The following is a 15332-nucleotide window of genomic DNA, read 5'->3' on the forward strand; positions in this document are numbered from 1 at the left end:
TGTACCTCCTATGGCAGAGGTACAAAAAGTGCAGCCCACGTTCTGCAGGCAGGCCCTCCGCCACTGCCTAAAAAAACTCATGCTGGGACTGCCAAAAAAAGAGTGGGAGCAGGAGAGAGAACCTTGACTTAGTTCCTTCCAGGAATGCTTTAGGATGGGGGCTTCTATGGCAGGAACCAAAGAGCCCTCCAAGAGTGTCATAGCAATAAGGATCTTACTTGTGAAAGCTTCTCCCAATCCCTAAGTCCCAGTGTGCAGGGAGGGAATATGCGTATTTCTGTGGAGAGGGAAAGTGTGTGGTGGTGGTGGGGAATGTGTCTGTGGGATGTGTGGGAAGTGTGTGTATATCTGTGGTGAGAAAACAGTATGTGTGCTTTGGTGTATCTGTGTATGCTCTGTGGCCCACTGCCTCATATCTGACACGGGATGCTGCCCGTGGAAGCAAAAAGGTTATGTACCCCTGTCCTGTAGCATTATTTGGAGTTCACATTTATGTCCTATACTTTTCAACATGCCTCTTCTCCTGGCCTCTTAGCCTCCGCCTATTGTTTTCTGATTTCCTAGCTTTTGTGCCGTTTCCCCCCTATTCCCCCCTCTCCTAAGGCTTAGTTACTGGCCTCTTATTGGCTGCTTTCCCGAAACAAGAAAAAAGGCTACTTCCACCATTTTGCTTTTGTGGTCATTTGCTACAAATCGGTCTTTGTTTGAGTGTTTAATCTTGCTGGGTTTTGTTTGTTTGTTTTACTGATTTTTGTTGTTGCTTTATGTAGTTTATTCTTCAGCTTTGTAAATAATTTGAAAAGTAGTATATAAATACTGTAAGTAAATAAATAAATAAATAAATACAAATACACGTGCTACTCTTTGACAGTTTTTTTGTTCCTGAGTCATCACACTTCCATCATTTTGCTTTTGTGGCCATTTGATAATCTGCTTCAAATTGGTCTTTGTTTGAATGTTTAATCTTGCTGGGTTTTATTTGTTTGTTTTACTGATTTTTTTTTGTTGCATTATGTACTCCTTGACAACATGCACTATTTCAGGGGGAAAAATCCTTCCTGATGTCCACAGGTTTACCGTATCTCCAATCCTGCATCTCATCCACCCACCCTATCCCTTTATCAACTCCCTATCTTTTTTCTCCTTCAGACGTGCCAATCATCACTATAGACTCTAATAGTGAACTGAATTCTCTAAGTGCTGCTTCTTATGCAGACAAAATGGGACCATCCACACACAAGGAGGAGGTATAAGCACGTTCAAGGAAATGCAAAGGTTTGCAGAAGTATAAAAAATAAATCATTAGGGGGGACCTCCTATGATGTTTATTGTTTAGTTTTGTATTGTATTCTTTTAACTATTTGTAATCTGCCCAGACAACCTCTGTTATTGGATATATTAAAAAATATAATAAAAAATAAATACCCCCTCCCCCCAAAAAAAATCCAAAGAAAATTGGGCATGCTCTGTATGCATGGAATGTTGACTGGTTGTTTGGCGAGGGTAAATGGAATGGAATAACTTAGAAAAGGGCATGGATGAATGGCTATGACCCTGAACATTGCAGTCTCACTTGTCTAATATAGAATATAAGCCTTGTGGGCAGATCTCCTCTCACTTATATGTTATCTACAGTGTCTTCTCTATAAAAACCATTTTTAATATTTCTTACTCTGACGTGTGTTATTAATACTGAAATGAACATTAATAGTTACATCAAAACGAAGTGTACAATGTAAGATAAGGATGGCCCAACACATATCTGACATATGTTGGAGGAGCTCAGTACTTCATGAGTGATCTGGTTCTCTTCTGGTCGGAAGAGCCCAGCAGGACAAACAGTACTGCCAGGACAGATGTTGCCAAGTCAAGGAGAAGACAGTGGTGTTTGTGGAATAAGACAGATCCATGGCCAAGAAACCAACTCTAAAGAGGCAATACAAGCAAATCAGATAAAAGTGGGTAACAGGCCAATGATTACAGAGATGCCAAGGGATGTTAGGGAGTGAGGCAGAAAAAGGTAGACTTGAGGCAAGGTAATGCATCTGAGCTGCCCATAGGGTTGTATAGGCAAAATGAAGGCATTTATGTAGAAACAGGGGAGGGCAGTGACCAACCATATAGGAGATGAGTGGAGCAAGACAGAAGGGCTGGTGAAATTGCTTGGGACCCAGGAGATCTATGGTTTTGAAGAATGAGGCAGTGTTGTGGGAACAAGGCTCCAATTCAGTTCTCTTGTGGGTGTTGACACTGATCATCAGTTTATGTTCTGATACACCCAAGTAAACAATATGCTTCCCAAAAAGTGTACAGGGAAAGGGGGAAATAGATATCCATGAGACTACTTTTAAATTACACCCACCCAGATGTGCATTACTCATGTCAGCAAACAGAGGCAGCAGTCCTAAATATTAAGGGAAAGAAGATAGAAGGAAGTGCAAACAATTTATTGTAGTTTTCTTGTCTGCTTCACTGTAGCAGAATCCTGCAAGTCCACTGTTTGACTACTTCAGCATTTGCCCCCATGCCCCACATGTAGTACTGCATACCTATTTAATAATAATTTATCTGTTAAGACTTCTCACAAGAGAGACAATGGTAAGATGTTATGGCTAAAATGCTCCTTTTTGAATGATGGTGCCAACTTCTACAATGTACACTGAGTTTAAAAGAGGTTCTAGGGAAGACACGTTTCATTCAGTAACCAAAGCAAAAATAAAGTTAGGGCAGACAAATTTCTAGACTGACTTTTACAAATAACCATTTTGGATGTTCTCTTTGAAAAATCTCCTACAGTCCTTTTTCCCAGGCAATTTAATGTGTGCTTGGGAAGGGCAATTAAATTGTCAGAATTAAAAAAAATTGTTTTTAACTAGAAGGTAGCCCGGAGAATAGTCATGGGGCAGATATTGATTGTCTGAACAGAGAACATTAGTCTTCAGGTATTTACTCTGCCACCTCTGCACCAGAGGCTCTCCTTCAAATCAAATCAATCCCTCGAAGAGATGGCTACTGAAATACATAAATGAGGCTGCAACAAAGCTGAGTTTTGCTCTCTAGGCCTTACTATACTATGTCTTCATTTCTGATTGTATTTGGATCTCTTTCACTTTTTCCAATTGTAAGCTTTAACAGACTGCATTCTCTTGGGTAGGAGCTATGGGAACAGCCCTTTTCCCAACTGAGGTTCATTGCAAAATCCATTGAACAGCCTTGCAATTACATCTTATTCTGTTTCAATAGTTGGTTTATGCATTGTAAATGCTGTTATAATCCAGAATGGCAGTAGTAGTAAGAACTATGCTAATTGTGTGTGAGAGCAATTAATATCTCTTCAATGTTCTCTTATTACTATTGACATTATTATTTGTAAGTAATAACACTTGCCAATGTTACAAAAGAAATATTCTGCCTAATCCACACCCCGGTTCAACTCAAATACTTGGAATTAAACCAATGAAGTTCCCCACTGAACAAAATAGGTCTGAGTTGGCTTGAATCCAATGGAGTGCTTATAATTGAAATAGAACATTGTATACTTAATTATTAAATGAAACCACAGGACAGAAGGACAATTCCACTGAGAATTCTGGTGACATCCTCAAGTGCAGGAACATAGATTCAAGGCTAGTCACCAGAATTCTAGTTCATATCATATATGTATTGCTCATTTATTAGAAAAATAATTTATAGTGATTCTATATCACACAATATTTCATTGGGGACCCTGACAATGTGTACTGTCTTGAAAATGTATTCCATATACTAAACAAACATTGAAGGCACTTAGAGAAGCATCCTCAGTAAGTGCTTTAGCTTTGTGAAACTCCCTTCCTGTAGCGCATGTATGGGCACATTGGAGTCCTCCAGATGTTTGGCCGACAACATCTATCATCCCTCGCAAGTGACTATGCTGGCTAGGGCCATTAGGAATTGTAGGACAAAACATCTGGAGGGCCACAACTTGGCCACTCCTGCTGTAGATGTTTGCCAAATCTCTAGGTTGCATGCATTTTGCAAGTTTTGTGATTTTGTTTCAAATGGCAATTTCCCATCAAAAATGTCCTATGCATTACTATGCATGCTATGTGCTACTAGAGTGAGGAAGTTCTTGGCCACCACAATTATGGAAATAGCTAAAAAAAAATTATCCATATTACTGTTTGTTCACATGGTATCTTTCTCCACACAGTTGGGGGCACTTCATGAAGAAATTACTTTGTGAATCTGCGCTAAGACTTTTCCATTTCAGGCAAGTATATGATGCCTAGGTTAAGTACATAACCACCTTAGGAGATATATGCTCCCTTTTCTCTTGTACAGGACAGAATTATCTGGTTCAGATAACCCAACAACCCACTGTCAGTGAATTAAGACACCCTCAGAGTGCCACAGTGCATGCCATCCCCTATTATGAATATGCAAGCCCTGCCTGGGGTTGCAGTGTATTGTCATGTCTCTGAACCCAAGCAGTGGGGGTTATTTGAGGGTTAAACAACCCTCACATAACTCACAGTCTGTTTGAACCCATGATGTGAACTGGCTCAATGCCTCTCCTAGGATAAAGCTTTCTATGACACATTGTGCATAATCTAAAAACAATAGTTGCTTCAGAACTATTGTTTTTACTCATATGCAAATATAATTGATAGATCATCAATTAAATCAACTAAAACCCATATAATTAATTGACTAGGGTTTCTTTCATTATGTGACAGCCCTATCATTTACACTCTGCAGGCCATCAGCCACAGAACAGCCCTTCGGCTCACTTAAGTAGTTAGTTGGGTTCCAATTGCATAAATTTATTATTTGTTGTTTTTGTAACAGCATTATCTTGTTATGTGAGTCCTAGATATAAGGCAAAATCAAGTCTGAATTAAAAAAATGACTCAAGAGTGTTCATTATTTTCTTCAGTTAAAAAACTTGTGTTGATATTGATGATGGCAATTTAGGTAAGAAGACAACATTGTTGGGCTATTTGGCCTTTCCAACATGTGTTTTCCCTTACTACATCTTAATGTAAAGTACTTACCTGAATGTATTTTAACTGGTGTATTTGGCTGATCATTTCGTACATTAAGTTTACTGAGAAATGACTGTACAGTAGATTGTTTGATATATTTTTGTCACCTGCACCAATACATTATATAAGGTCTGAAATACATTATATAAGGTCTGAAAAATGCAAAGCTGATCAAACCTACAATGTAAGAGCATTTGTCACATATAATTATGATGATCAGTTAAATCTTAATTTTTAAGACTGTCTGAAATACTATTGCTATATGCTTCAGAACATCTTCATATCTATTATTCAATGGGATCAGTATTTCTATAGTATTTCACACTGCATTGCTCTTTTATAAAGCTTTTTTATACTGTTTTTTATGTTTTTGATAGTTTTTAAATTTTGTATACTTTTAATGTTTACTATTTTTAATTGTTGTAAACCGCCCAGAGAGCTTCGGCTGTGGGGCGGTATATAAATGTAATAAAATAAATAAATAAATAAATGTAAAAATGGGGGGCAGAACTGAAAATTAAAAATAACTAAAATATTAACCTTTTAAACTGAATATTAAAATGATACTTGAATATTAAAAATGTCTAAAATCTTTAGCAAGAATAGCTAAACTATTTCATTCCATAAAACACACATTAAATCCACATTAGAAAAGTCTGATGAAGAGACTATGAAGAGACACTGCTGCTGCAATTTAGTGTTGCAGTTCATTATTGCAAATGTGAGAAAGAATACAAATGACGCTGTCAAGCTTTACTAAAGCTAAATATAATGGTCAAAGACAATTTGCACTCTTGAAACCCTTAGTGTATACCCAACAGAGAAATGTACGACGAGTCCCAAGGCAGTAGGGGCCTAATTAATTCTACATCCCATTTCTTCCTCTATCCTTTAGCAATAGATGAGAGGAACAAGAACTATTATTGGTTAAGATCATGTTATTGACTCTTCTCTGTTTCGTCATTTATTTTAAAGGACTTGTGTCATATTTGGCATTTTAGCTGCTGACATATTGGAGACATTTTCCTTCAGAAATGGCTGTTTAGGAATAGGTCCAAGAGGTTAAGATGCTTGGCCCAAGACAAACTTTTCAAATTATGCTATCTCCCTAGAGACACTCACTACGAAGATAATTTCAAATAGAAATCACCTGATTTTACATTAAAAACAAATACAGAAAGTGGGTTAAAATGGAAGAGCTCAGCTCAATATGAGTTTAGCAACTTGCTCCCTATCTCAAGAGAAATTCACTTCCAAATTTGTCTAGTCATTGTAATAAAACAAAACTACTCTCATTCTAAACTTATTTTTGCATCACTGGTTTGATTCATTTGGCTTAGTCCACGGAAAAGCCTAAACACATGGTAAAATAAAAAATTTAAATGATTAAGAATAAATCATGATTTTGTTTCTTTAACTCAAAGTATTTTTTACAAATTAGGAAAGAAGTAGCATAGTTCTGCATTTTCTAAGATTAAATGTAGTGAAAATTAAGAAAATAGAAATATGCATATATATTCTTAAAATTTACTCCTCACATTTGGAGAATAGCTTGCTTTCTGGCATGTATCATTTACTTCCTAGATTAAAAAAGGAAGTAAGATGCAGGAGAATTAAAATACAGAGTCCCTAAAAATCTAGTTAGATCTGTACACAGTTTTCCTTTTAAACTGAACCTAATTAAAATAATCAGTGGTGTTTTCTCAGAGGGAAATATTCCTCCTCCATTCTGCTACAACTCATATAAGGTAATTTGTCACAAACCATGCCAAGGGAATAAAAGAATCCTGTACCTTTGTCTCAAATCCCTGGCAAGTTCAATCCTCTATGTACAGGACTTGCACAGAGAGATGCCATTAAGATATAATTAGGTCTTGAAATGCACAGGTTTGAAATGCAACTAAGAGACCTTCGAATGTGAGAGTTCAGATTCTCTCAGGCGAATGAAGCTCTAAGCTTCACTGTCATGTACTGTACCTGCTGCTACTGGCAAGAAGCTGATTTTACACTGACCATGGTCTATGGCTGTTTTTAACGTCGCTTCAGGATGTGTCGATCCGAGGGGGTTACGCACAAATCGTCGCCGGCGCCGCAAGTCATCTTCCCAGTAGTCAAGGCGCCAGAACTCACGAGGACGACTACAATGAAACAGAGGAAACACATATGTTAGCAATTATCAAACAGCATGGTAGCACTGAATTTCTGCATAAAGCGTTCCTTGTTTGCTCTTTCTTTTTCTTTTTTAAACAGCACCCTAAAACCCTTTCTACAATCTTTAACTTAGGTATGTCCTTGAAAATAACAATATCACCTTCCAGTCTGAGGAACTCCTTTCCCTTTTTTTTTCTTGGAAGGTGAAACGAGCACTAAATACATCATTTTGAAATGAATTGCTGACAGTGTGATCAGTTTCCCCACACTCTAGTGGCATGTGCTCCGATTTCAGCCTCATTTCAGCCTCAGCAGGGCACCTTTCTCAGTGACTGCATTTATAAACCAGAATAGGGAAAAGGCTATTATAAATATGGTATAGCATTACCTATATTAATCAAAGTCTGTCCCCCTTCATTTTTCTTCCTAATTTGTGCCTTTTTGCACAAGGTCAGTAAATCATACTATGAATTCTTGGACGAGAAAGTGTTAACTTTAATGAATACTTCTGTTACATGATTATGTATGTGATAATAAAATATTACTCTGTTTAGATGTGCAGGAATTTAATTAAAATAATCTCTTAAAATATTCATTACATTTAGCCCCTGAGGCTTAGAACAACACAAGAAAATACATTTCGTTTCCATTTCCTGTTTTTAAATAAACCATTCCAGGAGAGTGAAACAGCAATCTATTTTCAAACAAATCAGATTGGATTTCTGTTTTATGTAGCTGAATTTTTGCATTTAATTAAGAACTGCATGTTATGGTATGCAATATCAAAGGCATACTTTTAAAATTTACATTTTAAAAAATGTTCTATCACATTTGTTATTTTCCACATTGTATTATTCAAATATGCATAGATCTTTTTAATATGGCCATATATAAATGCCAGTTCCTATCTTGTTAGATGATCATGAGTGAGTGTGCTGTAAAACTGCAGATTAACCATTAAAAATGGGGAAAGCAGCCAATTCAGGTGTGTATTCATACCTATATATGCAAAAAAAAAATGTAAAATAAAAAGCCTACAGGAATAACACTATCACTCAAGATCTATGACCAACATCTGCATGCTCCAATTACAAAATTATAATTTTATTTATAAAAGAATGGCTACTCCAAGAATGGTAAAACAAAACTATGAACTATACTCTCATTTCTTTTTCATGAGCTAATAATCATTATATATCTGTCAACTCTGACAAATTAATAGCTCTGATTAATTTATAGATTACAAATGATTACAGACACACAATACTGGTGGTTCCCCTTCTTTAATTATTTAGCTACCACAAAAAGAAAATATTTCTTGTTAAGAGAGTGAACGAAGAAGTACAAGGCTACTATACAATTCTATCCATTAAGGTTTTTTAAAATCCACATTAGATAATAAACCAATACATGTAAAATGAATTCTCATTAATAAATCCAGTATAGGAATTAAATCACAGAGTTACTTCATTCCTTCCTGCCCCTGCAATTGTCATCATTCTGTAAATTATTTGTATCCTTTTTAACTGAAGGGCTAGCACTTTTATTATCTATGCACCATGTATTTAAGAAACATGGCTTGAGAGACTTGATTTTGCAAGAAATTCAGCAGGATTTATCTAGGATTGTTATGTGCATAAGAAAAAGCTACATTTGCTCAAAGCGTGATTAATAACTTAAAATTCTCCATTAGCGATTACAAAAAAAGGCAGAACACAGCTGGCTATGTGTATGCATTTGATAGTCATGGAGCATGGATAGCCACTTCATCATTCTGCCTTCCTTCATTTATCTGTTAAAATTACTATCAAATATCAACTAGGATAGAGTCGTGAATCACATACTGCTCCTCATCTTCAGGGGAATGATACAATGAGAGTCTATTCATCAGTATGGCAATCGGCAAAGTAATTAGTTCCCTAGACTGAGATCTCTTGCAAAGCGTATTGTATCCAGCTCCACAAACATATGACAATGAAAAGCTAATGGAGGCTTCTAAAATTTGTTAACTGCTTTCGCCATCAATCCTTCCAGTATTCTGCACTACAGTATTATGCAAAGATGCTAAATTATTAATGTCATCCATTCGTCTTTCTGCACTTTTGATGAAATTAAATGATGCTATTCTCCTCTGGCTAAAATTACAACATGCGATACAATGATTAAAATTAATAAAATTTGATGCAACCATGGAGTAAGGCATGAAAGTATTTTTTTTTGGGGGGGGGATTACTCTAACTTCCTAGTCATTAGTTTCTTGCCAAACTCAGTATAGGATGGTTCACATTTGCCTTGATTAGGTAACGTGTAATGACCCTGAAATACAGGATGTGTTTTAAGGTATTTGCATTAGGAAGAAAATCTGTCCCTTGATACAGAGCCTCAGTAGTACATTATTAAAAAGGAAGACTTTCGCAGGATAAGATTTATTAAATGTTAAGCTATGAAGTGGCATATTGTAAATTCACTAACAGGTTATGTGTTCTACTGAAAATGAGCAAATCAATTTACACAAAAGTTGGACAGCCCTACAGGAGACAACCTCCATATCCTTTTATTGTATTGGCAGCCACAGGGAGACACAGCACTCCAATTTTATTGGGACAATCAGACAAGGAAGAATTTGATCTGTAAGGTTCTATCAATTCTAGTGCAGGAGACTCAGAACTTCAAAAATATTAGCGCTCTAATGGACCACCATTAGACTGTGCTGGATCTGTGGCTATAAACTTTTCTGAGAAAGCTGTAATATTTTACAAAAAGGTTGGATTCAGTAAGAAAGAAAATGTTCAGAAGGACAGTGCAACAGTGGTCAGCAAATGGCAACTTCTGAATAACTCCAGATAGTTGGGTACTTATGCCTTCCATCTATGCTAAATATTCAGGACCAACACACTGTTTGAAAAGAAGAAGAGAAGAAGCCAGAAGGCAGGAGAGACACAAGGGCTTGCAGCAGCAAATAATGGTGAAACACAATCTTCCAGGAAGAGGGGGGAGGATCCCTCCCTCCTGGAAGGAGAGCAGTGGGCAGATACTTGGCAATGACAGGAAAGGGTTGGGTGCTATCCAGGACAGATTGTGGACTGGGGGAAGAAGGCGGCGGGAGGGGGGGGGGAATAGCAAGTGATCTTCTGTGATAAGCCCAAGTTTTTGTTTATGTACTTAGGAATTTATACCCTACCCCTTCATTGTTACCACTCCCAAGGCTGCTTATAAATATAAAAACAACAAGCAACATTTCAACAAATTAAAATGTATTGGATTGAATCCAGAGATAGATGAGCAAACACTGCTTGTGCAATGGGGCTTTCCCAATTCCTTCCCCACTCACTAAAATGCCTGTGCCACCCCCACCCCCCAAGCCACACCTGAAGGTTGAGGGGCCCTCTGGAATGGCACGTGATGGGGAATGGGAGTCTGCAGCAGGACTGTAAAATTGGGAGACTATGGTCAGCTGCCTCGCGGAAGCAAAAACGTCTTTTCGTTCACACAAAACATATCTGGATCAAAGCCATTAAAAACAGCAGATCACAACAGAAGCATAGTCAACACCAAATCAAGCATTATTTAAAAGGCCTTTCCTGATAACAAAAAAGCATAGGAGCCTCAAGGGAAGAAAGAATTAAGTGATGAGGCACCACAGTTAAGAAGGCCTTCTTTCTCGTCCCCAGTCTACCAACCCAGAAAGTAGGGGTTGATCACTGGAGAGCTCCAAAGATAACCTCTGTAAGTCTGTGTGGGAATAGGTGGTCCTACAGACTCATTCACTGGCAAATTCACTGTTTGAAAGCAATGCACACTAAAGGAGGGTCTGGCTCCCTCCTTGATGAGCTTTCGGAAGCAGGCAAAAACTTATTGTTCTGGCAGGGCTTTGCTGAATAATCTGGGCCTCGGTCTATGTTAAGAACTTGTAAAATTGTCATGTATTTTAAATGTTTAATGTTTTAATACTCTCTCTCTCTCTCTCTCTCTCTCTCTCTCTCTATATATATATATATATATTTAAAACTTTTGTATATTTCTTTTCATAGGTTTTAAAATGTATATGTTTTAAATTTTGTAAGGCCGCCTTGAGGCCCAGTATTAGGCAAAAGGCGGGATGATGATGATGATGATGATGATGATGATGATAATAATAATAATAATAATAATAATAATAATGTGCATAGATTGAAGTTTCAGAAATAAGAATCTTAAAGTGCATCCTGCCTAATTCACCAAATTTTACTGGGGGTACAGATGATGTTTTCAACTTGTAAAGGAAAGGAAAGGAACCTCTCGTGCAAAGCACTTGAGTCATTACTGACTCCTAGAGGGACGCCTGCTTTCGCTGACTTTTTCTTGGCAGACTTTGTAGCGGGTGGTTTGCCATTGCCTTCCCCAGTCGCAGTTACCTTTCCCCCAGCTAGCTGGGTACTCATTTTACCGACCTCGGAAGGATGGAAGCCTGAGTCGACCTGAGCCGGCTGCCTGACAACCAGCTTCCGCTGGGATTGAACTTGGGCCGTGGGGAGAGTTTCGGCTGCAGTAACTGCCGCTTACCACTCCCACTGCCTTTTCTCTTCTCCCCCTCCCCGTCCTCCTCCATCTATTAAGGAAGAGGAGTTGTGCAATGTTTTTTTGGTTGGCATTGTAGGAGCCCTCCATTTGGAAGTATCCTTAGACTCCAAGGCTTAGAGTCTCTCTCACACACACTCATGTAGGATTGGACAGGGAAGTAAAAATGTCCTGCAGCAGCTGAAGAACTATCACTACTGACTATATCTAGAAGCATACTGCAATACCAGTTTCTTGTGGAATTAGTTTTCCTTAACAAGAGTGCAGGAAAAGGGCAATGGCTACAGCTCTGCAAAAAGAAAAAGGATTTATGAGAACGGGCAACAGAAATGCCACTTTCCTAGTCATGAAGTGGGTGGATGAGGCCACCATTTATTTTGAGTCATGCAATCCAAAATTTTATGGCTTTTATGAGGAGTGACCAAAACAAAGCTAATAAGTTAGTACAATCCTAAAATGAATCAGTGCAATAGCGTCTGCTATAAAACTGGTTTTAAAGGCAAAAATTTATCTGTGTGAAGGGTAATTTTGCAAAATATAAAACCAGACAGAAAGTACAGTGCAGTAGCCTTAATAAACCACATGCTGTAATGAAAACAGGAGACCAGTCTGGAGCTCATTTCACAAGATGCCTGTTCAAAAGAAAAACATCTCTTGTTTCCTGGGCTGGAGGTTAAATACATCATGCAGGTAAAATGTTTGCTTATGCCTGGTCATGAGTGTGAGTTTTGTGCCGTTGAGCAAAGTGCCTGACTGACAGTTCTAGAAGCTGAGACTATTAATTATCCCCGTAACAGATTCAGTTATGATGATCACCCAATAAACCTTCTCAAAATTTCACCCTCAGGTCTGTTTGAAAGCATCAGAAGGGATGCCTAAGGGCAAACCTAGATGTTGAAGTAGTACAACATATGTGTTATATGGGCTTATGCCAATAGGCTATTAAAAAGGGGGATGGATGGGTGGTCCATTTAAAGCACAGCATGGGTGGGCAGGAAGGTGAAGCTGAACCCTTCCACTGTCTATGTGCCCCCCAACATGTTCTTCCCAGCCAACCCCCCATCCCCCATGAGAGTTATTTGGAGCCCAACCTAGAAAAAATGGTTGAGGAGAAGCAGAGGGGTTTTTTCGGGGGGAGGGGTTCAGGAGATTAAAATGACCTACCCACTCATCTCACTCTATAGCAGCATGTAAAACCTTGGTATTAGCAGCATCTAATACCTTGCTTGGCTCTAAGAAAACAATTCCTAGACAGAACATGACCAATTCAGAACAAAGTGTGAATAATACCAAGGGGCAAGCTGTTCCCATAACTTATATTGCAGCACTTAAAAAAATAATAATCTAAAGGTCACAGCTTTAAGTCAGGTAAATTTAGAGAAGCTGCATGCAACTGATTTTGTTTAGCTTTTACCAGGAAAGGTAAATGCTTTCCATGTATGCATAATATCCAAGGGTTGGGGAGCAACATGACTGTTCAGCTTGGCAACATGACTATAGGATTCTTAACATCTTTTAGGGAGAGTTATATCAGTGAAACAGAAATAAACTGATTTTCAAGGCATGGCGACCGCTACAGATATTAATTGAAGTAATCTCTTAAATAATCTCAACCTATTATCTGAAGAATGACATTTCTTCAAATAAAACCATGGAAAAAATGTTCTTTAGTTCATTTTGAAAAATAATAATAATAATAATAATAATAATAATAATAATAATAATATGTATTTCTTACCCACCTTTCTATTTTGATCGAGGCGGGGAACAGCAGTAAGTATAATACATAAAATACCAGGGGTGGTGTCAATCCCATGCCTATATGACAAGAATTTGGCTACTGAGTTCCTTTTAGTGATAGAGGGTTTATTTTGGTGGCAGTGTTTAAAGATTTTGTAGTTAATTCAGCATTCTTAATAGTGAAGTCTAACTAGGAACTTTATTTTTTAAAAAAATCCTGTGGCCATTAGTTCCAAAGACTTGAGCCTCAAAGGTTTGGTGTGTTTTTTTTAACTGCAAGGTTATATTTTCAAAGAGCTGATGATAAATCTGCATCTGATTATCAGAAGTTGCTTTTGTAATTGTTAACTGTGGATTAAAAAAAAAAGCAAAAATAAAGGTTCAAAAGATGTGATTTATGAATTTGAAGTAATACAATGAAGAACGTAACGGTTCAACATTTTAAGTCTATCATTTTTTCCTTATTTCCAGCTGATTTTAGTAACTAAAAAAAAAGAAATCTAACTAGATCTTAACTAGAAGTTAAATAAATGGTTTCCCTGCCCTCCCTTAGTAATGTATTATGCACTTGATTTTAAATTGAAAGATAAAAGTGTTCAAGTTCGAGGAAAGCTTTACTTTCAGCATAAATCTAGATGAAATAACATCCAGGTATTAGAGGGCATCGTGAGATAAAGCATTCTCTTCTATCTTGTGAACTGAAATGCATTGTGTCTTCATGCAGATAGAGATGGAGAATACTAACTAACACCTCCACCATTTATCAAGTAACGGCCATAAATAAAGTACAAGCTACACATCTCTAGACCATCTTAATGGAAATAGCGCGTTTCACCTAGTAAAATATTTTCTAAGCTTCATACTTTTTTTTTTTTTTTTTTTACTGAAGCTTCCGAGAGCATTTACTTGGGTGCACAACTGCATATAATTATGGTAAAACAAATTTGCATGTCTTACTAATGTGTGTCAAAACTTTCAAGTAGCCAAGATTGCCGGTATTAGCGGATACTACATCAAAGACATTATTATAGACCTTATAGGACGGAATATTTCCTAATGATAACAACATGTCTATTGCTGTGTTATCTAACCGACCCCTTGAAAGTTCTTCCAAGATTTTAGAGGTCTTCTTTTCAAAAATTAAAAGTGCTATAATTTTCAAAACAGATTTAATGGTAATAAGTATTTTGCTATTTTTGTTACAATTCGCAGAATGACTCTAAGGTCCAGCATACATATGACATTCCTGATATCTTCTAGCCATGGTTAAATTATGAGTATGCCATGGGCTTATATGTTCCCTTCATTTCCCTTTTGAGAGCTGTGGTGCTTTATTATATCTGGATGGATATAAATATTAACCACACTTAGCTGTAAACCAAGATTTGAAAACAGGCTTAAAAGTTGGTTTGAAAACTCTCCCAGTTTCTTAGTCATGGTTAGGAGATCAAAAGTGTTCTGTCTCCGACAGTTCTAAGTTGAGTTTCATGACTGAACAGAAACATAAGGCTGAGTTTTGCATGTTGAAGTCCATCACAGATCAACTGTATGTGCTTAGCTCATTGTGTCTGCTCAAACACAATGCCTTCCATCACAATCACTTCATAAATTCAACAAGAATTCATTTGGCACCTTAAAGATTAACAAATTTATTATGGTATATGCTTTTTGTGGACTACAGCCCACTTTATCAGATGCAAGTAGGCTGCAATCCACAAAAGTTTATACAATGATAAATGTGTTGGTCTTTAAGGTGACACAAGACTCTTTGACTCTTTGACCCACCCCTCTGGAAATTCATAAATTCAGTTCTTCTTCTTCTTCTTCTTCTTCTTCTTCTTCTTCTTCTTCTTCTTC

The 15332-nt window shown here is 37.3% G+C and overlaps 1 protein-coding gene across 3 annotated transcripts in view; it reads right to left on the reverse strand.

Annotated features, from left to right (window-relative positions):
- The window catches only part of LRBA (LPS responsive beige-like anchor protein), a 424729-nt gene that overhangs the window by 194794 nt on the left and 214603 nt on the right, over positions 1–15332 (reverse strand). For all 3 annotated transcript variants that reach the window (XM_063136108.1, XM_063136109.1, XM_063136107.1), the window contains exon 38: positions 7041–7165. In XM_063136108.1, coding sequence (XP_062992178.1) covers positions 7041–7165 — 125 coding nt within the window. The remainder of the gene's footprint in view (positions 1–7040; positions 7166–15332) is intronic.

This window comes from Elgaria multicarinata, chromosome 10 (assembly GCF_023053635.1).
Source record: "Elgaria multicarinata webbii isolate HBS135686 ecotype San Diego chromosome 10, rElgMul1.1.pri, whole genome shotgun sequence".
In the NCBI taxonomy this organism is placed as follows: domain Eukaryota; kingdom Metazoa; phylum Chordata; class Lepidosauria; order Squamata; family Anguidae; genus Elgaria; species Elgaria multicarinata.